The sequence below is a fragment of the Podarcis gaigeae genome (genome assembly GCF_964106915.1).
Source record: "Podarcis gaigeae genome assembly, chromosome: 2".
NCBI lineage: Eukaryota > Metazoa > Chordata > Lepidosauria > Squamata > Lacertidae > Podarcis > Podarcis gaigeae.
Genome location: NC_139679.1, coordinates 98,114,674 through 98,139,378, shown reverse-complemented (window position 1 = coordinate 98,139,378; position 24,705 = coordinate 98,114,674). Strand labels below are relative to the sequence as shown.

Genomic DNA, 24,705 nt, shown 5'->3' with positions numbered 1-24,705 from the left:
CTACATCCACCAAAACTTATTTACACTGTTGAGTTTATCTTAATGCTTGCCATGTTTTCAAATACAGCGGTACCTCTGGTTGCGAACGGGATACATTCTGGAGCCTCATTCGCAGCATGAGCAGAGCGCAACCCGCGTCTGCGTGTCTGCACGTGTGCAGGTTGTGACTTGCCACTGCTGCGCATCCGCACAATGCCATTTTGAGCATCTGTGCCTGCGCGAGTGACGAAATCTGGAAGCAACCCTTTCCGGTACTTCCGGGTCACCGCAGGCCGCAACCTGAAAAGATTTAACCTGAAGCAAACGTAATAAGAGGTATGACTGTATACACAATTTTCCTCCATATATTCAATAAACATTTTCCAATTTTCTTCAAATGTATGTTCTTCTTGTTCTCTTATTTTATATGCTAGGTCCACAAGATGTACATATTCCATCAGTTTACGCTGCCATTCTTCTTTAGTTGGGACTTCGCTCGTTTTTCATTTTTGTGTGGCAGGAGTCCAGGTTCCCAGCTTGATAACACAGTAGGTATTAAAAAGGAGGATTTATTGCAAAAACAAACAGATAGTTCCAGACGGCTCTAACAAAGCCTCCGGCATCACTGCTCAAGATGACCTTTCTGAAGACTCTCTGTTCCTGGCTGCTTTCTGCTGTTGGCTGCAATACTTTGCTCGGAGCTGGCTCATTCCTGACATTGGGCTAACAAAACACAAGCTGCAGTAATGGCATGCATAAATAACCTTTTCTGACACCTGGGAATTTCCATCTGAATTATCCCCAACAAAAAGGACTCTTGTTGTTGTTTTGAAAACTACTTTAAAACATTTTTTTTCTCAATTCAGTATGCATTATTTCCCAGTACTCTTTTACCCTTTTACAGGTCCACCACATATGACAGAACATACCCTCAGTCTCATTGATCTCCAACACTTACCTGATTCAGTCTGAGTGTAACTCTTCAGCTGTCACAATGGGAGATATTTCTTCCAGTTTCTGAGGAGGGGCTGATATTTTGGATATCCAGGTCTCCATGTCACCACAATAGTGTAGCCGCTGGCTAGGGTGGTATCAAAGACTGCAGGATACATATAAATCTGGTCCCCTTCACCCCCTTTTGTTGAGTTTCTTCTTAAAAAAAATATGAGGGGGGAATGACATTCTCTTTATCACGCTATGGCAAATGCCTTAAAGCAGGACCAGACTGTGTGGGGAGATACTGAGAGAAAGTGGTGTTGCTGTAATTATATGTGATAGTTATCCACATAACTCATCATACTCCACTAAGTCACACGGTGTAACCTCAAATTTATTATTTTAACTAAAGATGTATTTACTTGCTATTATTCACTTTTATGCAATGTTTTGAGGTAAATGGATTGGAGCCTAGTACTGATTTTAATTTAGGAGAAGCAATGCAATCCTATGCATGCCTACTTAGAAGTAAGTCCCATTGTGCTCATTCCCAGGTAGGTGGATTTGCAGCTTTATAGTTTATTTGGAACATCTATATTTACTCAAATAAAAAAGAGGGGGACAATGATAATTCACTGGAAATGAACAAAGGAGTTTACCGTAAGGCAGCTGTGCACAAATTGCTTAGCTTTCAATACAAAATACAAGTATTTTCAGCCACAAAGGGATAAATTCGGCAAGCAATGAAGCATGCGTTTTGAAAGTATAAACAAAAATTACAGTGGTTTTCCTGCACTGTTGTTAACAATTCTTAGCCTCTTCCAAAGTGGATGTTACTTTAACTGCACAATTTTATGATACTAATATTGGATGTAAATCCTTTCATTTCTCATCTGCGATATACTAATGGAATCCTTTTTACGCAGTTGATCTAATAATATCTGCTGCTCTCTCCCCTTCCATTATTTCTATTTCTAAGTGGGAAAATGCACAGCAAAGTTAGGGAGGGATATTCATTGTGAATATCTTTCTATTGTTGCCTATGGTAATTTTTTCTTGTTTGCTTACAAAATCGCATCTCCATTTGTATTGTGATCACTTCATATGAGTATGGGGACATGTTGTTTTGCCAAAGCATCTATTATATAACTTCTCTTTCCTCACTAACACTGCAAACCTGTGCTCATCTCTTCATAAGTAAATCCTTGAGTTCCCTTTAACCTAGACAGATTAGAATTATGCCGTTAGTCTAAAATGCCCTTTCAAAATGTGAACATTTCAGATGCCTCAGAGCTGGGATAGGTGTCTTTCAATATATTTTGAACTACACTGGCCATACTGGCTGTGGACTTGTAGTCCAAAACATCTGGAGAGTACTACATGTTAGTTTCTGTTTTGCCACTGAGCAGCTGCTTGGAGTCACAGGACTCTGTTTACATTCCAGAGACCTTCCAGTCTCACAGGAAAGGAGACGGGATGTGACGTTGGTGGTTTCCTGTTTCCTTTTTTTCCTTTGTTCGGTTGCTTTCTGTTTTCATAGAGAGAGGATGTCTTTTCTGACTGCGTAGCTTAGAAATAAAACTCTTTACAATGTAGCCCAAACCTCTCGTCTCTTCCCTGTGCTGGGAACTCTGCTGAATGGAAGAATGTGCCTTGGAGCCTCATCAAAGGCTCGAGGTCATTAAACACGTTGGAGGCGATTTCAAAGGCTCGGCTTGGAGAAAGATGAGGCCTTATAGGCTTGGCTGAGTGGATATTCCAACACTACATTGGTTACCCTTGCCTCAGAGAGTTGTGAGTGAGTCCCACTCCCATTCATAGTTTTGGGATTAAAAACATTCACTAGTGGTGTAAATAAAGAAGAATGGGTGGGTGGAGTCATCCTTCTTTTTTTAAATCAAGTTTAGGGTACATAACAGTAAAACAAATAGAACAATACCAACAACAAACAAGTGTGGGACAATCAAATTTTAAATCTATGAGATAGGTTCCATATCTATATCAAATATCGTCCATAAATGTCAGGGACTGGGCAGAGGAGGAATGGTGGAGACAGCCTCCCCAGCCTGACCTTTCCAGAGAAGAAGACAGTTCAGAATTACAACAGGGGTTTGAGAGAGATCACAGCTTAGAGGCAGATGAGGGGAAAAGCTGGGAAATAATGGGAGAGGACGAAGAAGAAGCACCAGAGGGGGGACAGCTGACAGACACAATGTCTTTAGAAAGCATTCCAGACCCCCGCCCCCTGAATCTGGCGAGCATTGAAAGTAGGACAGCAGAGAGCTCAGAGGCAGAGGGCACTTCTCAGCTCCCATAGTAATGACGCATGAAAGGAGAGAGGAAGGGGGTGGAGACTCACTCGGGGCAACACCATTATTCCTTTTATTTTAAATATATTTTTATTAAGTACAAATTAGAAAACATACATATTAACAATAAAAGAAAAAAGAAAATACATCTAACCAAGGAAAAAGAATTAGAGAATATTTTGTCTCTTTTCATATTTACAGTTATTTATACCTCTATAAAATGCTATTCACAATAAAGCAGTGAAATGAAAGATAAGATATCAGAAAAAAGAAGAAAAGAACAAAGAAAGAATAAAGAAGTAAAAGAAAAAGATCATAAGTGAAAAATTTTAAAAATAGATAAGTACTCACAATACATAGCCGTTTCCCATCCATATTTATATTCAATTGTATAATTTCATCTTGTCCTTATCTACCTTAAATAAATTGGGTTTTTTTTAAAAAAAGACTTCCACCGTTTACCTCACGCGTTTTTAATAATCCGTTCATCAGAACCTCTGTTCTTCATATTTTCACTTTGGATTTCCTTAATGTCTCACTTTGTATTTTTTATATTGTGGGGCAACACCATTATTCCAAGAGGCTGCATTCCAAGCCTCTCTCCGTGAATACTGAATAAAAAGCAGTTGGTAAGAACTTTTCCTTTTCTTATCCGCACTGGCAGAGGAAGATGGCTGCGGAGGGTGCGGTGAGCACCGGGTGTTAGCCGTGAGAGTGGGTGACATCACCGCACCACCCACCCCCGCTTGCTGTGCAGGCAGCACCCCCAGAAACCTGCTGTGCGGGTGGCGGGCCGCTAGGGACGATGATGCCGCAGGAGGCTAGTGGCACCCCCTCCCACGCTTGCCCCTGTTTATCCGTTCCTGGTGGCTTGCCGTGGACAATAATGTTCTATGGGTTGTGGGAGTCGTAGCTTCATAAAAGCAAGTGTTGTAGAAATGGGTCTTGGAAAGAAGAAAGAATAAGTTTCTTCTGCAGACCTCACAAGGAGAACTACCGTGGTACCTCAGGTTACAGACACTTCAGGTTACAGACGCTTCAGGTTACAGACTCCGCTAACCCAGAAATAGTACCTCGGGTTAAGAACTTTGCTTCAGGATGAGAACAGAAAATGTGCTCCGGCAGCGCGGCAGCAGTGGGAGGCCCCATTAGCTAAAGTGGTCCCTCAGGTTAAGAACAGTTTCAGGTTAAGAACAGACCTCCAGAATGAATTAAGTTCTTAACCTGAGGTACCACTGTATATCCAGGGACATTTATGGTGTCCCATTTTGGATGGGATTATCTACATCACAGGCTGAAATTGGTTTAACAGGAACTCAGGGAATTGTGGTTCTCTCATGGTGGGGGAGGCTACCAGAAATTTCTTAGCACTCTCTCCAATCGCCAAATTCTTTGGGGGAAGTATGGGTGTTATTCAACTAAATAAATATGTGGGCAGAATGCCTTCTGCATGCACAATGGGATTTCCCCCTTTCTCCTTTCCCCATGTGTCTTCCATGCTGCCCCCAAATCTGCTCTGGGTGACCTTGAGCAATACCTACCTCACAGGGTTGTTGTGGAGATTGAGGAGGGGGAGAACCACGTGTGCCAACTTGAGATTCTTAGGAGGAAAGGCGGGGTATAAATGCAACAAACAAACAAACAAACAAACAAACAAACACACTCCCTCCACCTGCAGTTTCCAGCAGTTGGCATTCAAAAGCATTTTAGAGACAAAGATTTTAATAGTTGATTAACTGCCCACCCTCTGAATAGAAGAACCTATATAGCTGTCTAGTAGACTGGCCAGATATTAGCTTAATAGCTTCCAGATGGGGTTTCCATGGTGACTTCCCATCAATAAGTAATCCTAGATATTTAAATGTGGGTACTTGCTCAAGGGTGTGGCCATCTAGAGTCACCTAGACTTGGTAATCCTCTTGCCAAATACAGTGATCTTGGTTTTATCATAGTTAATTTTTAGGTGCTCTTTTTTACACAGCTACCCAAATTTAACCCATTGGCATAGAGCAGAATTGGCACTTTATGATTCCCAAGGGTCGGAGTGAAAAAGGAGGGGGGTGCCATATCAGGGATGAGATTATTTATATAGTAATTAAATAGGAAGGGTGCCAGTATACATCCTTGCTTGACACCTCTGTTAACTGGAATTGCCTGTGAGAGGGTGCCTTGAAGGCCCAGTCTCACTTGCATGAGGTTCCCTTGAATGGGCCAGTTTGTTCCACAGCTGTTCCCTGTCTATTAAATCAAGGATTGAGGAGTAGTCAACAAATGCAGCATAGGGAGTCTTATGTGGGCTTTTTGTGAATTTACAGATTAGGTGGTAGAATCTGTTGCATGGTGACATGTGGTATAATTCAACTATGGGAGCTTTATAGAGACAGTGGTACCTCAGGTTCAGTACTTAATTCGTTCTGGAGGTCTGTTCTTAACCTGAAACTGTTCTTAACCTGAAGCACCACTTTAGCTAATGGGGCCTCCCGCTGCCACCATGCCGCTGCAGCACGATTTCTGTTCTCATCCTGAAGCAAAGTTCTTAACCCAAGGTACTATTTCTGGGTTAGTGGAGTCTGTAACCTGAAGCGTATGTAACCTGAAGCGTAGGTAACCCACCCGAGGTACCACTGTAGACATATTTTGTTGCTAGCTTCAACTTGCAGATGAAACCAAAGGGAACCAGAGATTGGATTTTTTTCTAGAGAAGGTGTGATTATCTGTAGTGTGGACACTGCCAGAAATATCCCTCTGGCTTGTTCCAAAAGCACTGCAGTTAAGAAGGACAGGCTGTCAGTCTTCCCCAGAGCTCTTTGTAACTGAGTAGAACATTCACACAAACAAAGGCCACTTTAAGGATCCATTTCTGAGGAGGCCATTCCCCCCTAGCACATCTGACTCATACACAAAGATCTTAAAACGCTGTTTATTTATCTTTTAAGAAGAGACAATAGGATCTTTTCCATCTAATAAATAAATACAGTTGAAGATCAATCCTATAAACGTGTACTCAGAAGTAAGTCTCATTGAGGTTGATGGTGCTTACTCTCAGAATGGGCAGAAGATCGAAGCCTTTGCTCCATTTAATTTGTCTCCCAGCCAAACTGCTAAAAGGGGTTGGGGTTGGGCTGCTCAAGATATTCCTCATGCGCTTATTCAAATCCCAACTGGAATGCATATTTTTCCCCCCATATAGATTTTACGTTTGAAAAAGGAAGAGCAATCATCTTCTTAATACCGCTTCCAAAAGATTTCACAATTAGCTTCACATGGCAACTATACTTAAAAAAATATCTTTGGAAAAGAAAACACATCTGTTTGTGTCAGGATATTGTACAGCTTAAATCATTTAAGTTGTGGGTTCTCCCATGGCAAAGTGTTTTAAATCAATTCAACTCCATTAAGAGAAACATGTAAGAAATCTAGCCCAGTATTCTGTTCCTAATATGCTCCTTTTTCCAGCTACTTTTGCAATTTTGAAAAGGAGGTGGGGTTGGGGAATCAGACATCCCCAAAGCTGCCTGTCAGCATGTAGCAAAGCCACAATTGCTGCTCACTTTGCCCCTATTCTGGAATGGCCGCTAAATTTCAGTCAGCGCTTTTTAGGAGAATGGATTTGGATTAGGAGATTTCAGTTGCTGCCATATGCTTTTTGTCAACAAGAGAATAGCCTTCAGGTGTTTTATGAACACAGGTTATATACTCTCAGTGAAATCTAGACACCTGAAAAGTAAACAACATCTGCAAAGCAGTTTATAAATCTGCCTTCGGAACAACTAACTTTCTCATTTCTCTTTGCTTGGTATTTCACAGGATTTTAGCGTTTTAATTTGTGTGACTCTTGTGGGTTCATTTCTTTCACAGCTCCAAGACCCTTGGGGGGGGGGGAATAAGAATTTCCATTAAATCTCTCCAGACTATCGTTTTTAACAACAACAGAAGTAAAAAAAATGTATTTTCTTCTGCTCATATCCGGAAACTTTTGTCTAATTCCCACCAATATGTTGGCACCCAGAATGCTCTTATTGTCTGTCATATGGCAGACATGGCCAAACTTGGCCCTCCAGATGTTTTGGGACTACAGCTCCCATCATCCCTAGCTAACAGGACCTGTAGTCAGGGATGATGAGAATTGTAGTCTGGAGGGCTCATATGGTCATGGGGGACAGGATGGGGTGGTACCTGGCGAAATGTTTTAGAGCAACTTCTTCCTGAAATGTGGCCTCATTTTCTATTAAGGTCAATCTCCACCAAGAAGACACAAATAGGTATGACACATTATAATACAGTGAATACGGTACATTATAATACAGTGAAAACCTCTAATGTGAAAACACGGTTGACGTTCTGCAAAAGAAACAAACCCAAATACATTCTTTAAAACTCATTTTAGAAGACACCTTTGCTGTAATGAGTACCTGGTTTCTAATTCGTTTAATTTTCCTTGACCCAAAACAAATCCTGTATGTGTGTGTTGTAAAAGGTCATATGAATAAATCTTTAATTATCAAAGGATGTAACATCATCCATTATTGATAATAACCAACAATGTGGAATATGTGTTTATATATAAAATCCATTAGGAAGATAAGCTGACTCCAGTCCTAAAAATAATGCTAGAATTTCTCCTGCATATGGGGAGGAGGAGCGATTGTTGTCAAAAATAAGAAAACAAATTTTTAAAAAAGTTATGGTTCTACAGCTAAGAAAGTTGTTTTAGAATTCATAGCCTGCCTACATATTTTTGCTGAAATTCACACTGTTGCCACATCTAGCTCAAGTGTCAATTTACTGTTTAGCTGCTGTGTTTTATTAGGGTTTGAATTATTGTGTGTGTGTTTTTTTTATTATGCTTAAGTTGCTTTGAGTGGTGGGCTATGCTACAAAAGGTAGCCAGAACTAATTTTACGAATAAATAAAGTGTTGGGTAAAGAACTATTTTCTTTTGTCTACCCTAAAACAACAAGCAATTGGCCTCACTGTGTAACCCTGAGAAAAAAGATGACTTCTAACCACTTGCCAGAATTCGTCATATACCTGAAAATTTACCTCCTGCTGAAGGCATGGGATGTTCTTCACCTCCCTCAAAAGATGAGGCAGGTGGTTGCTGAAGAGAGGGCCTTTTCAGTGGTGGTACCCCTGTTATGGAATGCTCTCCTGAAAAAGACTCACCTGGCACCACATTAAGATCTTTCTAGTGCCAATTGAAGAGCTTTTTATTTCACCAGGCCCTTTGGAGATGCTGCACCCGAATTCCTGCTAAGTAGTAACAATCTGTAATGCTACCTGCACTGGTTTTTAGGCAGAAAATTGAACTGATTGTGTGGGGGATTTTTTTAGCAATGTTTTAGTATATTGTTTGAACACTTTGAGAACCCTGCAGAATGCACTGATTGGGCAGCCAAAAAACATTCTAAATAAAACAAACAAACAAACAAACAAACAAACAAACAATTCATAAAATCTGTTGCAAAACTCTGAAGGCAATTTCATGGCTTCTGTTCTCTCCTCCATGCCCTCCATGCCCCGCAGTTAGGAAATCCTTAAAGAAACGGAATCTTCTTTGTGCTGCTATACAGAATGTACAAGATTTATAACCAGATGCATTGACACAACCCCGGCTAGCAAACGGGATCTCTTCATACATGTTGTTTATTTATTATTTACTGCTATTATTCTGCTTTAAACGAGTATATCCTTCAGGGAGCTAGGTCTGTTTCAGCAGGGATGGTTCTTGGACATGCCGCCAACTGTTTTACATTAGTGATAACAGACTTGGGAGATCTCCAGGGCCAGCTCCAGACACTCGCTGGTTTCATGACAAGACTCAAGGATGCTGCAATCAATGTCACAATCACAGCTGCAGTCGCCGTTGTTTGTGTCGTCGCCTGAGGTTTGGTAATATCTATGGGAAGGGCAGCATACATTGGTCAACCAATTTTCACAGACATCGGGCAACATGAACAGAAAGTCCCAAAACTGGCAGAACAAGCAGGCCAAGATGAGTGTGGCACATTCATCTGTTTTCAAAAGGAGAAGAGCAAGGAGTGAGATTCACAGGAGGCACAAATCCATGAACATTGTTGCCCAGCCAGTGCATGATAAAGCGAGACTTCCCACACTTTCCTGAACTCAACCAGAAACTAAATTAATATGGGCTCCAGATATCCAGAGCGCCTCTTGTGGATGTTATTATGTATATATGCACATATACCCCTTAATTATTCCAAATTAGGGATGTCCGAATCTATCCGTTCTGTGCTACTTTCACATATTTCTTACCATAATGCGCTTCCGTTGCATTTCCAGATCTATCACCTCTTTAAAGCAAAAAACCCTCTCAAACTTTTTACAAATAGTAATAGGCATTTAAAGGAATGTTTCACTAGCAACATTTCAGTGTGTTAAAATGACCACAACCTGATTAGTAATTATGCCGCACTCTGCACATGCATCTGAGAGGGGTGAATCAAGCAGGGATGGAGCAGAAATTCAGTACACTTTGCAGCTTAAATGGGCCCATTACAGTGGTAACTTGGTTCTCAAATGCCTTGGTACTCCATCAACTTGAAACCTAAACACTGCAAACCCGGAAGTAAGTGTTCCAATTTGCAAACTTTTTTCAGAAGGCGAACGTGCTCCGTTTTGAGTGATATGCTTCTGATTTGAGTGCCACACTTCCATTTTGAGTGTTATGCTGAGGTCTGTCTGTTTTTGCTATTTATTTTTCATTTTTGTTTTTGCAGCTCTTTTTTGTTTAGTTTTTGTGACTGTGTGGAACCCAGTTCAGCTACTGATTGATTGATTGTGTGACTGCAGTTTATTGCTTTCATTTTATGGATCAATGGTCTCATTAGATAGTAAAATCCATGTTAAATTGCCGTTTTAGGGGTTGTTTTTAAAAGTCTGGAATGGATTCATCCATTTTGCATTACTTTCTATGGGAAAGCTTCCCTCGGTTTTGGAACACTTTGGTTTTGGGACGGATTTCCGGTACGGATTAAGTTTGAGAACCAAGGTACCACTGTAACTTTTTTTTTAAGGGCTGTGACTGATACGATGACAAGGATTATCACAAAAGGAAGAAATAACCCCATCTTTTGCAGTTAAGGGTGGCATCCAGGGCACAGTTAAATTAGCTTAATTTTGCTGAAATGTACACTAGATTGCACCCACATCTGTTTGTTCTCTCACTAGGAATGGATGAACCAATCAGTTTTGATCTCTCTTCATTTCTCTTTTCCACACTCTTCTTCAAGATTTTGGCATTTGATTTTGAATTCCCCACGAAAGTCCTCACAAAAAATCATCAACATTTTAGTGTGCATTTCTCTTAACATACACATCTTTTGCAAGCGATTCCCCCTAATTTGCACTTTCCCGTTATTCTCACTAATGTATGCATTTTAACCATTCTTTTCCCCCAAAGGACGCATCTTGGTACATTTGTTTTGGTTTAAAAGCTGCATTACAAAATTTGGAGAGGTGCAGATTTCAAGAAAAGGTGTTTTCTGCAATTTTAGGGAGTTTACGCATTTGGAATTTCTGCTAAAACCATCTAGCTTTTGTGCCTGGGTAGGGTAGGATGAAATGGAAGCAGACCACTGCGATACTGATTATTATTATTATTATTATTATTATTATTATTATTATTACTTATTTATTTTATACTCACTTACCTAGAAATAATTCCTATTGAACTGCATGTTACTTACTTTTGCATATAGGGAAGCGCTGTGTGTGGGCAAGCAGATGAGTATCTTCTTTGTGCCATAGGCTCATGGGGGGAAAGCTGTCTCATGAGCCCTTGCAAAGGGAAGGGGAAAGCCTATACAGTGGTACCTGTGGATGCGAATGGGATCTGTTCCAGAGCCCCATTTGCATCCAGAAACGAACGCAACCCGTGCCCACGGGTCGCGATTTGCCGTTTCTGCACATGTGCGTGACATTATTTTGACTGCGCATGTGCAAGTGGCGAAACCCGGAAGTAACGCACTCCGTTATTTCCAGGTCACCAAAGCGCGCAACCCGAAAATACTTATCCCGAAGCTACTTCAACCTGAGGTATGACTGTAGAAGCTTGCTTCTCCTGGAGCTCAGCCCCATTTTGCCTTGAGAGTTTCCCGCCTGCCCGGCCTCGGCTTAGAGCCTTCACTGAGTAATTTTGGGTCACTGGTTGACAGGGCCTGAAAGGATTCTCAACTCGATTGGCACTTGGCTGGGTTTTTCCATCTTTCCCTCAATGAAATTATGGCCTTCCTTTGTTAGGCGGAAGAACATTGTTTTCATGAGGGAGTGTAGAATCAGCATAGAAGGCGGGGGGGGGGAGGCATAAGTGGCCTGAGGGCAGAATTGACCATGACACTCCCAAGCTCAGGTTGTGGTATTTGCCTGGTTGGAATCTGCACCCTGGTCGCCCAGTGAGACCTTGCTTGCTTCACTTGCACCAAGTTCAACACTGACCAACTCCCAAGTTATGGGTTTGGGGCTGTCCCAACCTGGCAGATCCATCCTATCAGCATGGGGCTTGTGGAATGATGGAACTGATCCTGGGACCTGATGCCATGCCAACCCTTACCTTGCACGCTGTTGTGAATAAAGATTTGGCCTGATTTTATCCCATCAATGTTGTAAAGGTAAAGGTAAAGGGACCCCTGCCCATTAGGTCCAGTCGTGATGGACTCTGGGGTTGCAGCGCTCATCTCACTTTACTGGCCGAGGGAGCTGGCGTACAGATTCCAGGTCATGTGGCCAGCATGACTAAGCCGCTTCTGGTGAACCAGAGCAGAGCATGGAAACGCCGTTTACCTTCCCGCCGGAGCGGTACCTATTTCTCTACTTGCACTTTGATGTACTTTTGAACTGCTAGGTTGGCAGGAGCAGGGACTAAGCAACTGGCGCTCACCCCGTCACAGGGATTCGAACTGCCGACCTTCTGATCAGCAGATCCTAGGCTCTGTGGTTTAACCCACAGTGCCACCCGCGTCAATGTTGTACAGTGTGGTTATTTTGTTGCTCTCATGGGTCACATAATTGCCTGGGTAATTGCATCCCACCTAAAGTAAGGTGGCTTACATTGTGGCTCTTTTGTGGGGGGTATTGGGTTATTGTTTTTAATCTGATTTTATAAATTGTGATCTTGTTTGTGAACCGCCCTGAGACCTCCGGGTATAGTGCAGTGTATAAATTCAATAAATAAATAAAATAAAATTGTTCTTTCCCTACCCCATTATATCCTCACAATAACCCCATGAGGTAGTTAAGGTTAAAATTAAATGCCTGTCCCAAGGTCACCCCATGAGGTTCATGGCTGAGAGGGCATTTGAACTGTCGTTTCACAGGTCCTAGTATGCCATTCTAACCACTACTCCACTGGCTCTACATAGACAGAGTGTATATATTGCATGTTCTTACATGCAATGTGAGAAAATATCAAGTCATCTTATTTATTTGTTTAGGAGTCAATAATGAGACCGCCATAATGGGCACATTAATGTTCTGTTAAGTTGGCTAATCTGCACTATCCTGCGAAGTGGTTAGAAGAATTTTAACACACACCTGCACCTTTGTGCAACTGAAGAAGCAGGCAAATGGTATAGTCTCCCGCTGCTTGCAGGGATATAGAGATTGCCAAGTGGCGATACTCACACTACACTGTCTTGCCACTTGGTTAATTGTGATCTGTAATCACACTTTGATGTGCATTTATGCATAGAAGTCTCATTATACATCACAATCTCTTTAACGCAGCGAGCAGTATTAAACAAGAATTTCACCCCCAAGTACTTAAAAAAATAATAAGAGCCATGCAAAAGCTTCCTTAAACATCCCAAATGTTATATTAAAATGTAGTTTTACAATATCAGGTAATAACCCTAGAAGCACAGCATTGAATTAATTTCTATTAGTAAGCTATCACCCATAATATTATCAATTTTAATAGTTATCTAAATTTGTCAGGGATCTATTTAAGTTCAGACAAGCAAAAGTAACTTCCAAGTCAGTCCCGGAGAATGAAAATGACTAGATTTGGGAGATACTTAGTAAATTCATGCTTGTATTTTTTCTGAGTAAATGAACTGAAATAATTATCAAATTGAAACATTTTATAAGGTGACACTGCTGCATTTAATTGTATGAATTTACAGTGTAGAAAATGTAATCATTTTATCCAGTAGTCCATGGTGTAATTAAGGCTCTTCTCTTTTAGGTACTATATATTTATGAAATTCTTCCCTCCCCCACACCCTTTTGCACCAAGATAGAAGGAATATCAAATTTGAAATTACTCATCAATTAGGGATCTTTTCAGTTCTTACTTGAAATGTAAGCTCTGTTTTCCTAATAATATGCACGATCTTCAGTTTATTAACCTTGTTGGCATCTGCATAATTTTAATCAGAGAATGGATATTGCTCTTAAGACTTTGCCCATTATTCGGGGGAAAGTACCACACAAAAAGCACAACATTTTAATAATAAAGTAATGTTTTAGCACATGGACCGTGCCGTACACTAAAGATGCTTTTAAATCCCCATCAGAGCACACGCCATGAAACTGTGCTAATGGAGAGAACATATTTTGCAAAATCTGCATGTATGAGCCTTTTTGCTTCCTCCTTCCCCTCATTTTAAGTGGGCGATGTATAATAAATAATAGATATTAGCAATTAAGCATTCATTTCTATGCATTCGTTTATATATATTTGAAAATAAATTAGCCACAAATTACAGCAACGCAGATGCAACCCTTCTGTTTTCTCTTCTGCTTTCCAGACTGCTCACAGAAAAAGGAAGACGTTATTGCATTTATCTCAATAAGAACAATGACCTCACCTCTCCATTGGTAGATTAATTATTACAAAAAGAACTATATTTAATAATGTTGTTGGTCTGACTTCACCCTACATTTCCATGCTCTCGGTGGCTCCTGGCTGTCAATCCATGCTTGATTTGTGCTGCTATGTAACCTGATCCAAACGTACAACATTGATGTAGGACTTTTCCAGTGATGTTGCTGGGCTGAAAAGTGACTTGCCTTCTAGCTTCCAATTGTAGCACTGGGCTATGTGCCCGACTTCAACAAAAATGAACTATTTCCGTGCTTGTGTTGTGCACTAATTGCATTTTAGTGACTGTCTCTAAAACAAAGATTTAAGTTTTTCCTTCTTCTTCTGCATGCATTGCAATTTTGAAAGGTTTAACCTCGAGGTAATGTTTTATCTCAAGATAATTATCATTTATCCCCATGTTTCATTAAAGGTAGGCTAAATCTGCCTCCTGATCGATTTGTCACATGCCTCTGGTTAATGATTTCCACCCCACTTGCTGCAACTTAAAGTGAGAGCAGCTGAATGCGACCGAGAGCCTTATATAATTCTCCTGATCTAGAGTTACTTACGCACACACTTTGGTGCTTTCCTAGTGCATCTGTATAAGCGGATTTCACTAGTCATTGTTATTCAGCGGTAAAGATGCATGTCCATTTGTGTGTACGGAGTTGTCCCTTCAATTTAAGTTAAAGTGAAAGCCGAGGCAGAGAAGGCTCTAAGCCCTCACCCCTTGCAACGTATCAGTGCTCGAAGCGTGTGCACAAGCTCTTTCTGGAAATCGATAGGTGCTTTCAGGTATGTATGAATTGTTGCAAGCATTCAGAGGCAACATGTTTTAGCCAGAGATCCACATTTGATAAGCTGAACATGTTGATAATTATCTTTGCTGTGGTTTAAATTAAGCGGTCCACGAGGCTATGTTTGGTAGAGGGCATCTACATTTGCTGAGCCCGTTCCCTTAATAGTTGCCACAACGGTTAAATGTTTTCCTGTTACGGGAGATAGGAGAATTCCAATTATTGCAAGAGATCAGTCATAAAATAGATGCGACCCTAATGGTTGCTTTGGAGCATTGTGGTTTATTGTGCTGATCTGTACTTAGTACTTCTTCGTTCAAGGATCATTAACATGATAGATGTGACAAGATCCACCTATTTGATGGCAATCCCTTCCAAGGCTGCTTTATAAATTGCAACATCAGCAACTTTTCATCCAAGGGCCAAACACATCCCAGATGTTATACTGGGGCATTTTATGCCTCTGGACTGTGAATGTTTAAAATTAAGGAATTAGAGGCAGTATAAACAAAGGCACACCACTCTGCAGGAGCTAAGGAGCACTGGGCTTCCATAGCACAACAGACTCGAATCTTTATACCCTATTTGCTCAGATGTGATGTGCACCTTTTGGGGGGCCAAATTAGGTCGCGGAAATCAGGGTGCACATTAGATGTGATGGCACATTAGATTTGATTGCAAGCTTGAAAAACACCGCTGGCATAGCAAATACTTTTTTGGTTTAAAGGTTTTGAAAACTGAGGTGTGCATTAGATTTCGATGGCACATTGGATTCGCGGAAATACGGTAGGTGTCAGAAACACAGGGAACTGCCTTAAGCTGAGTGAGGCCATGGGTTCATTTACTTCAGTATTGCCTACACTGACTGGCAGAGGACTTCCGGGGTCCAGACAAGGGTTTACATAATTTTGGGTGGCAACTTGGGATATGGGTAAAAAGTGAAAGTCAGATGGAAAGTTAGGAACAAGGCTCTCAGGATTGATGCCACATCCTGGAGCAATCCAATACCCATTGAGACACAGACCACATGGTAATGGCCAACAGTAAATACTGTGAAATACTGGATGTTTTTGTTGATTATTTTTTTTAACTCTTAAATCAGTCTTAATACGTTTCTGGGCACAATTTGAAGTGTTGGTGCTGACCTTTAAAGCCCTAAACAGCCTCGGCCCAGTATACCTGAAGGAGCATCTCCACCCCCATCGTTCAGCCCAGACATTGAGACACTGAGACACTGAGGTCCAGATCCAAGGGCCTTCTGGCAGTTCCCTCACTGCAAGGTTACAGGGAACCAGGCAGAGGGCCTTCTCAGTAGTGGCACCCTCTCTGTGGAATTCCCTCCCATCAGATGCCAAACTGATCAGCAACTACACAACTGACCATGTGCTTAAGCACTTTCCCAAGACATCTGAAGCAGCCCTGCCAAGGCAATAAACAACTATCTGACTTTTAGAAGACATCTGAAGGCAACCCTGCTTAGGGGAGTTTTTAATGTCTGATGTTTTTAATATTCTGTTGGCAGCCGCCCAGAGTGACTGGGGAAACCCAGCCAGATGGGTGGGTATAAATGGGTGGGGTATAAACTCAGCCCTTTCCTCCTGCCCCATTGCTACACCTGGTGGCAGGCTTGTTGAAGGTGGAAATGGGGCAGAGAGCATTTTGTAACCATGGGCAGGAACTCCATGCCCCCTGCAGCTCCAGGGCTGTGAGCAAGGCTGAGCTCATCACTCACTCACCAGAGAATGGCAGCACAATTCTTGCGGCTGAGCAAAAATATGGAAACTCAATGTTCCCACACAACGTGGGGAATAATAATAATAATAATAATAATAATAATAATAATAATAATAGTTTTTATTTATATCCCACCCTCCCCAGCCAGAACCAGGCTCAGGGAGGCTAACACCAATAAAATCACAATAAAACGTAAAAGAAAAAGAAAAACAGTTAATTAAATTACGGGTTAAAAATACAGGTTAAAATACAATTTAAAATGCAGCCTCATTTTAGTAGTAGCCCATAAATCGAAACCATAAGGGGAGGGAAACATAAGGGTCAGACTGAGTCCAAACCAAAGGCCTGGTGGAACAGCTCTGTCTTGCAGGCCCTGTGGAAAGATGTCAAATCCTGCAGGGCCCTGGTCTCCTGTGACAGAGTGTTCCACCAAGTCGGGGCCAGTACTGAAAAGGCCCTGGCCCTAGCTGAGACCAATCTAACCACCTTGCGGCTCAGGACCTCCAAAGTGTTGTTAGTTGTGGACCTTAAGGTCCTCTGCAGGGCATACCGCGAAGAAGAACCTGGTGGGGAAATGTAGCCACAGGAACCAGAAATGTAGGGCCAGCCAGGAGCAGTGGAAGGCAGATGCAGCCCCAACTCAATATAGTACCACTTTTCTTTTCACAATTGAGATGCCAGGAGATAGGATGATAACGTCTTAAGAAGGGGTAGAAACCATATTGGCCTTGAGGTGTTCATGTGTTGGCGAGCAGCAGATGGAAAGCCTCTCTCTCTCTCTCTCTCTCTCTCTCTCTCTCTCTCTCTCTCTCTCACACACACACACACACACACACACACACACGTATGCATGTTCCCTAAGCACTTGCCACCTAAGGTGGCTGCCTCACTCTTTCTAATGGTGGAAAGAGTGGATCTATTATTGGGACAAAGCTGCAGCAATAGCCTCCTGACAGAAAGGGGAAAGGCAGCAGTGAGGTCAGGGCTGCACAGCGCCCCAGCAGAAACACTGATTTGGCTCCATGCAGCCCTGACGTTGCTGCTGCCTCACCTCTCCTAGTAAGCAGTGGCAGCTTTGCTGATAAAATGTCATCTTTCATGATCCCTCTCACAATCTCAATCCCTTCCTCGTGTGTGTGTGTGTGTGTGTGTGTGTGTACAGAGCATTTAAATGGATTATGTCTAGGGCTCTGCACAGTTTTCAAAACGTACCATTACTGTCCCTCTCATGGACTGATGCATCATCTTCAAGGTAGCTGAACTGTGTCCTGCATTTCTCCAGGGACGACAGTGTAGATGCACTAGATTCTGACAGTTTTCTTTCATTTTTGGTGTCCTTGGATGGCACATCCGTGATGCTGAATTCTGATACTGAGCTGAGAACAATACCTTTCATAGGCTTCTCATCCTTTTTTGCTAGCTGATTTTCTAGAGTGGAGAAGATAATAAAAATGGTCAGGAAGCTTAGACATTTAGAGGTTGCTCCAATATATAGCACACATGTCATATGCAATGTCCCAATGCCATCAACGAAATGACAGGACTCAGGTAGTTCCTGCTGTAGCTAACATAATGTAATGGGCTCATATATATTTTTGTAATTCAGAAACATTTTAATGCTGCCCTTTTATTGAAAAAACCCCCAAGGATATTTATTTAAATCATCATCATCATCACAAAACATAACAGAACAATAATCTATAAATCTTGTTACTCACTGACATATAGACAAAGATCATGAGGCTAGCAAACTTTGACTTAGAGATGTCATGGGACTAGGAAACAGGGAATTGACTCAGAAGTTCAGGCTCTTAACCAGACACCTCTTACAAATTAAGCAAGGAAACTTCATCTAGATTTCCCCTCAGATCCATTTCATTTGCACACAGTCATATATTGCTCCTGTTCCTTTGAGGCCAAGTCCCAGAGACCCTTCCCGTCATTGTTTTTAGAAGATGCACAGGTAAGAACAATTTGGCTCTGGGAAAATTTAGCAACACTCAATTTAAAGTGTGACTCCCCCCCCCCCCCCTTTAAAGCACACCCTCAAATTCTGTGCAATTTCCAGTGTTCCCACTATGGCCCAAGAAATGCACTTAAGCATTCAATGGCACTAGACAGAGAGAATCAGAAGGAAATAATCAGTAAATGCTAGATTAGCATTTGCTATATCCACAAGCTGCCCTGTGCATCAAGCTGAGTTTTATCCTTCAAGTGCTGTTGGAGAGGAAATCAAAATGAGAAGTATAAAAGGCATAGATTTAACCTGAATTCCCCATTACAACACCCTCAAAGAAAAGGGTAAGAAAAAAAGCTGTCATTCAAGGACTTTTGTTTGTTCAAGAATGAAAATAGAGTGCATTTTACTGTCAGGCTCTTATTCTGAAAAGCTTCCACTAAGTAATGTTATACGTGTCTTGTTACAGCAAGATCAAGTCCTAGTACAATCACCATAACAAGCAACTTGCTATGACAAGCAGGATCCTGTCTTCCAGAAAACATTGTAGTCGAGAGAAAGCATTGCACAATTATAGGTCTCCATTTCATATTTTTTTTAAATGCAATTACCCTCAGCTCAGCCATGGGCCCATCTACATTGTGTCTTTTATCAATCTAATGCTTGCAGAACGTGCCTACAGAAATATAAAGGAAGCGGGCCAGCATGAAATCACATGGTTACCTCTTTCATTTAGAGTCCAGTATTCTATGGCTATGATAATAGGTGCGGAGGGATGGGGGGGATGAAATAAATGAAGTCTAATAAACATGCAAAATATATAATGCTTGGTTGCATAAGGCCTGAATTTGTCTTCATGCGGACCACCTGGCCACCCCCTCCCCACCCAAGTGAGCACACGGGAGAGAACAGCATCTTTCCTCGTTTTCTCAGCAATATCAGTAGCTGTTACAGGAGCCCCAGGAAGTGTTTCCAGCATCATTATGTGCTCCGCTGGAGCAGGATCCTCATTGCTCCCGCCAGGAAGGGGCAATCGACTCAGCGCATCAGCATGGCACAACCGCTTCCCCGGCACATGGGTCAAGGTGTACTGGAACCCGTTCAGGAATATAGACCAACGCAACATTCTGGGGGAGAGAATTTGTGGCGTTTGTTTGTTTGGGTTGAACAACCCCAACAGTGGTTTGTGGTCCGTTTCAATGGAGAAATGACGACCGTACACATAATCATGGAACTTTTTGATTCCTGCCACAATTGCAAGCGCCTCTTTGTCAATTTGAGCATAGTTGCGCTCCGTGGGCGACAACGTACAGGAATAGAAAGAGATGGGCTTTTCCGACCCATCCGGTTCCCTATGACTCAGCACTGCCCCCAGGCCGTATTGAGAGGCATCACATGCCAGGACCAGCGGCTTTGATTCATCATAATGAGCAAGGACGCTCTTGCTACTCAGCATTCCTCGCAAAGAGTCAAAAGCCTTCTGCTGCTCCTGCCCCCATCGCCACACATTCTTTTTCTGCAACAGTCTATGTAATGGTTCAGCTACCGAAGCTTTCTGGGGTAAGAACGAATGATAAAAGTTAATAAGTCCCAGGAATGACTGCAACTCCGTCTTGTTCTGTGGTCGTGGTGCCTCGATGATGGCCTTAACCTTAGCATCTGTGGGGTGGATGCCTGATGCATCAATTTTAAACCCCAAGCATTCCACAGTTGGCACCCCAAAACTGCATTTTTCCTTTTTTAGTTGCAATCCCACCTCCTTGAACTTGAGCAACACTGCACGGACACGCGCAACCAGTTCCTGTGGGTCTTTTCCAGCAATCAAAACGTCATCAAAAAATGGCAAGACCCCCGGCAGGCGTTCCATGAGCCCTTGAAAAATCCCTGGGGCCACACAAACTCCAAATTGTAATCTGTTAACTCTGAATGCCCCTTTATGTGTGACAATAGTCTGTGCTTCCGCTGATTGTGGGGTTACTGGCAGCTGTTGGTAAGCTTGTGCCAGGTCAAGTTTGGCGAACACCTTGCCCCCAGCCAGTTTAGCCAACAGATGTGATACGACTGGAATGGGGTATGAGTTTCCCCTGAGTGCCTTATTGATAGTACATTTGTAATCAGCACAGATCCTGACTTCCCCATTTGCTTTAAGGGGCGTGGCGATTGGAGTCTCCCACTTAGCGGAGTCCACGGGTGAGAGAACTCCCTGCTTGACCAATTTATCCAGCTCTGCTTCGATCTTGGGTTGCAGTGCAAATGGCACTCGCCTTGGTTTGAGTCGGATTGGGGCCACCCCAGGGTCCAATTCAAAGTCAACTGGGGGCCCTTTATAACAACCCAGTTTTCCATTAAAGAGACCAGCAAATTCTTTGCATAATGCCTCGCTCATCTCAGGGCAGGTTTGGATTGAATTAAGCCCTGATATACTCAGTCCCAGGGCGGGAAACCAGTCAGTGCCCAGGAGACTGGGGCGACTGCCCTTCGCAATCACCAGTTTGAGTACCGCCTGTTTGTCCCGGAACTGTACTCTCACGGCACACATTCCCATGACATGGATGCGGCCCGCTGAGTATGACTGCAAAGTTGCCGGGAAGGGCTCCAGAGGGGGCAACTTACCCCTGGGGAAGAATGTCCTCGCGGTCTGGTCCGACACGATAGTGAATCCAGATCCGGAGTCCACCTCCATGTCGCATGGCTGACCCTCAATCTTCACCTTGACGTGTGCCTTGCCTTGCGCTGGAAACTGCATGACCCTCCCGTTGATCTCCGTTATGTAGTGGCAGTCCTTTAGAACATGGTTCGCTGTGGCCGATCTGCGATGCTCCAGTCTAGGTGCTCCTGTCGCTCCCAACGCCGCCGATCTACAGACCCTGGCGATGTGACCTGTCTTTCCGCACGTCCGGCACATAGCATCCCGGAAACGACAACTCTTCCGCTCATGGTTTCCGCCACAACCAGGGCACCTGCCTCGGTGATCTTTGTGCACTGTGCAGGCCTGACGCATTGACTCGACCCCACGGACTGGGCTCTGGCTCGGAGTAGCCTCTAGCTCGTCCATGGCATGCGCAACTTCTATCTGTGGCTTAGGGACCCTGCGACTGGCATCAAGCTCCTCTCTTTCATAATTCTCCGTGGCGGTGGCCTCCTTCAAGGCTGAAGCAAGGGTAACCTCTTCTTTAGCCACGATGCGTCTTCTGGCTTTCTTGCTGCTCAGACCACCGATAAAACTATCCAGGAGAGTCTCTTCCAGATCTTGGAAGTCGCAGTGCTGAGCGAGCTTCCGCAGTTCAGCTAGAAATGCAGATACAGACTCCCTAGCACGCAGGGCCATCTTGGTCTCAGTAGGCGCTAAATGGCTTGTTAAGCAGGCAAGAATATCTTTGAGAGATGTCTCACTTAGCTTCGCTGGGGCAAGCAATGCCTTGGCCAGCTTGAAGGTCTCAGGCCCACAGTAGCTCAGGAATGTGGCCCTTCTTTTGCTGGCATCGGTGATCCCTTGAGCCACTGCGAAGAACTCGAAGCGTTCGACGTAGTCTTCCCACGTGTGGGGCTCTGATGGCTGGAAGGGCTCCAATACCTTTGGACTCTCCATTGTCCTGTGGGCAGGGTCGTCTTCTCAGCTGGCCAGTGAGTCTTGTTCTTAGCTACAATCCGGACTCTGAGGCAGGGCTGCGTTTAACCGCTCCTCAGCATTCCGGATCCCACCTTCGTCGCCAGTTGTTGTGACGTGGGGTTTGTGATTTCAGCTCTCTTGACATAATATGCTGGAGACAGTTCTCTAGTAACACTTCTTTATTAAAGCAACAAGACTGAAGACTGAGGAGGGGAGAGCTACATTTATAGGGACAGGGAACAAACTAGAAAGGATACATTTTGGAGGGAACAATATCAGGCAATCACAGTCCTGCCTTTTAGAGGCAACCAATAAGACAGAGGATCCAAATACAGCAGCTTAAATGAACCAATAGTAGCTGTACCCTCTGGAACCAAAAGGCAGTTACTTTACCCTAATGCAAATACAGACAACAATAATGCAGATATAAAATCCTTTGACTCAATACACAACAGCTATTATTAATGGACAGTTAAATGTTAGCTCAACAACAGTTTAAGTTACAATTAAATGTAGGCAAGATGTCCAATTCCAAATGCCAGTTTCTAACAATCAGAGCACACAGTCCAGCTTAACTGATACAGATTAATAATTGTCTGCAAACTCAGGAGTCAGATCAGCTTCCCTTCAACTGCTATTGACAGGAGTCAGCAAAACAATACTGAAACTAAGTGGCACCTTGATATGACTTTAAGCATACAGTGGTACCTTGGGTTAAGTACTTCATTCGTTCCGGAGGTCCGTTCTTAACCTGAAACTGTTCTTAACCTGAAGCACCACTTTAGCTAATGGGGCCTCCTGCTGCTGCCACACCACTGGAGCACGATTTCTGTTCTCATCCTGAAGCAAAGTTCTTAACCTGAAACACTATTTCTGGGTTAGCGGAGTCTGTAACCTGAAGCGTATGTAACCTGAGGTACCACTGTATTTCAAAGGCTTCCTTACTGGGGCACACATATTTTTTCCCCCACCCTGGACTTTGAGGTCTGCCATGTCCAGCTGAAAGTAGAGTTAGCCTATTTGCTAGAGAAGTTTGGTTGGTTTTAATCGGAATTATAGTTTTATGAATGGTTTTCTTGTCTATTTTAATTGTGGCTTGAATGTGACTGCTAAAATGAAGAGCCACATAGAAACGCACTAAATAAGTAAACAAATTAATATAAAGAGTTATGCAACTTAAAAATGGAAAGCGTGATGCTGGTGGTCAACAAAAGAGGTTTAAAGACTCTCTCAAGGCAAATCCTTAAAATGTAGTATAAACACTGATAACTGGGAAACACTGGCCTGTGAGCGCTCCAGTTGGAGAACAGCCTTTACCAAAGGTGTCATGGGCTTTGAAAAGGGAGTAATGTGCTAAGAGGAAGGCACTTTGGGCAAATCCTCACCGTGATCAACCCAGAAACCAATGTCCCCACTGTGGAAGGACATGTGGATCCAGAATTGGCCTCCACAGTCACTTACGGACTCACTTTTTAAACCGTGTTTAAAATCTTACTCAGCTACGAGTGATCGCCAAAGAAGAAGACAGCCTTCCCATTCCCTTTCCTGTGGAAATTAAGACTATAGGAAACCAAGAACATCTATACCACTTAGTTTGTCTTTAGCTTCTGGTAGCCTAGTCTGCAAATAATTTTGCCGGAAGGACACTTTCTGATGAGGATTAGGAGCGCATGCTCGATGGCCGTGAGCCCATGCCTGAAAGGGATAATCACCTTATTTCTAAGTTGCTTTAAACTGTTTTTAACATTTTGTTTTAATTGTTGTGAACCACCCTGGGACCTTAACGGCGTTTCCGTGCGCTGCTCTGGTTTGCCAGAAGCAGCTTAGTCATGCTGGCCACATGACCCGGAAGCTGTACGCCGGCTCCCTCGGCCAATAGAGCGAGTTGAGCGCCGCAACCCCAGAGTCAGTCATGACCGGACCTAATGGTCAGGAGTCCCTTTACCTTTTACCCTGGGACCTTAGGGTGAAGAGAGGGTAGCTAACAACAACTAAATACTTTCTTCATCTATGAGTTGAGAATTGGATGTTGAGAGGCAATGCACTTCACATCAGATATTGCTTCAAGGCCTCCAGTGAACAGCCTCTGAGACAACTAAGCTTGCAACACTTCTCGAAAAGATTCCACACTTTAGAAATTTTTTACTGTCTGACTGCAGCAGCAATATCATCTATCAATCTTTACTGAGAGTATGATTCTCTTCTGCCAGATGTTTATCCAAAATGATGGTTACCTTCTTTGTAGCTAAAAAGCAGGAGGTATGAAAACAATCAACTGTTTCAATGATGTCCTAAGATTGATATAGATGCAAGCTTAGGCTTTAGGTATGTATGAGTGATTAAGGATTTGATTAAGACACTTACAAGTAACAAACAGAAATAGAAAATATAAATATGAGGGTAAAATGTTAAGAATATGTCAATAAGGTATGATTTCAATTTCAATATATAATTTCAATATATAAAACTACACACAGAAGAAATGAATAAGTGATAAACCAAAAAGGGAAGTTGGGGGAAGCTGGGGGGGGGGAATAGAAATGTAAAATGCAATTTCT

The 24,705-nt window shown here is 42.8% G+C and overlaps 1 protein-coding gene across 1 annotated transcript in view; it reads right to left on the bottom strand.

Annotated features, from left to right (window-relative positions):
• Positions 1-8,978: 8,978 nt before the first annotated feature.
• Positions 8,979-24,705, bottom strand: part of MDFIC2 (MyoD family inhibitor domain containing 2) — a gene marked incomplete at its 3' end in the record, with an annotated part of 42,407 nt that continues 26,680 nt past the window's right edge. Inside the window, 2 exon segments of the mRNA XM_083725351.1 lie at positions 8,979-9,238; positions 17,793-18,008. Of these exon segments, the coding sequence (XP_083581477.1) occupies positions 8,979-9,238; positions 17,793-18,008 (476 nt within the window).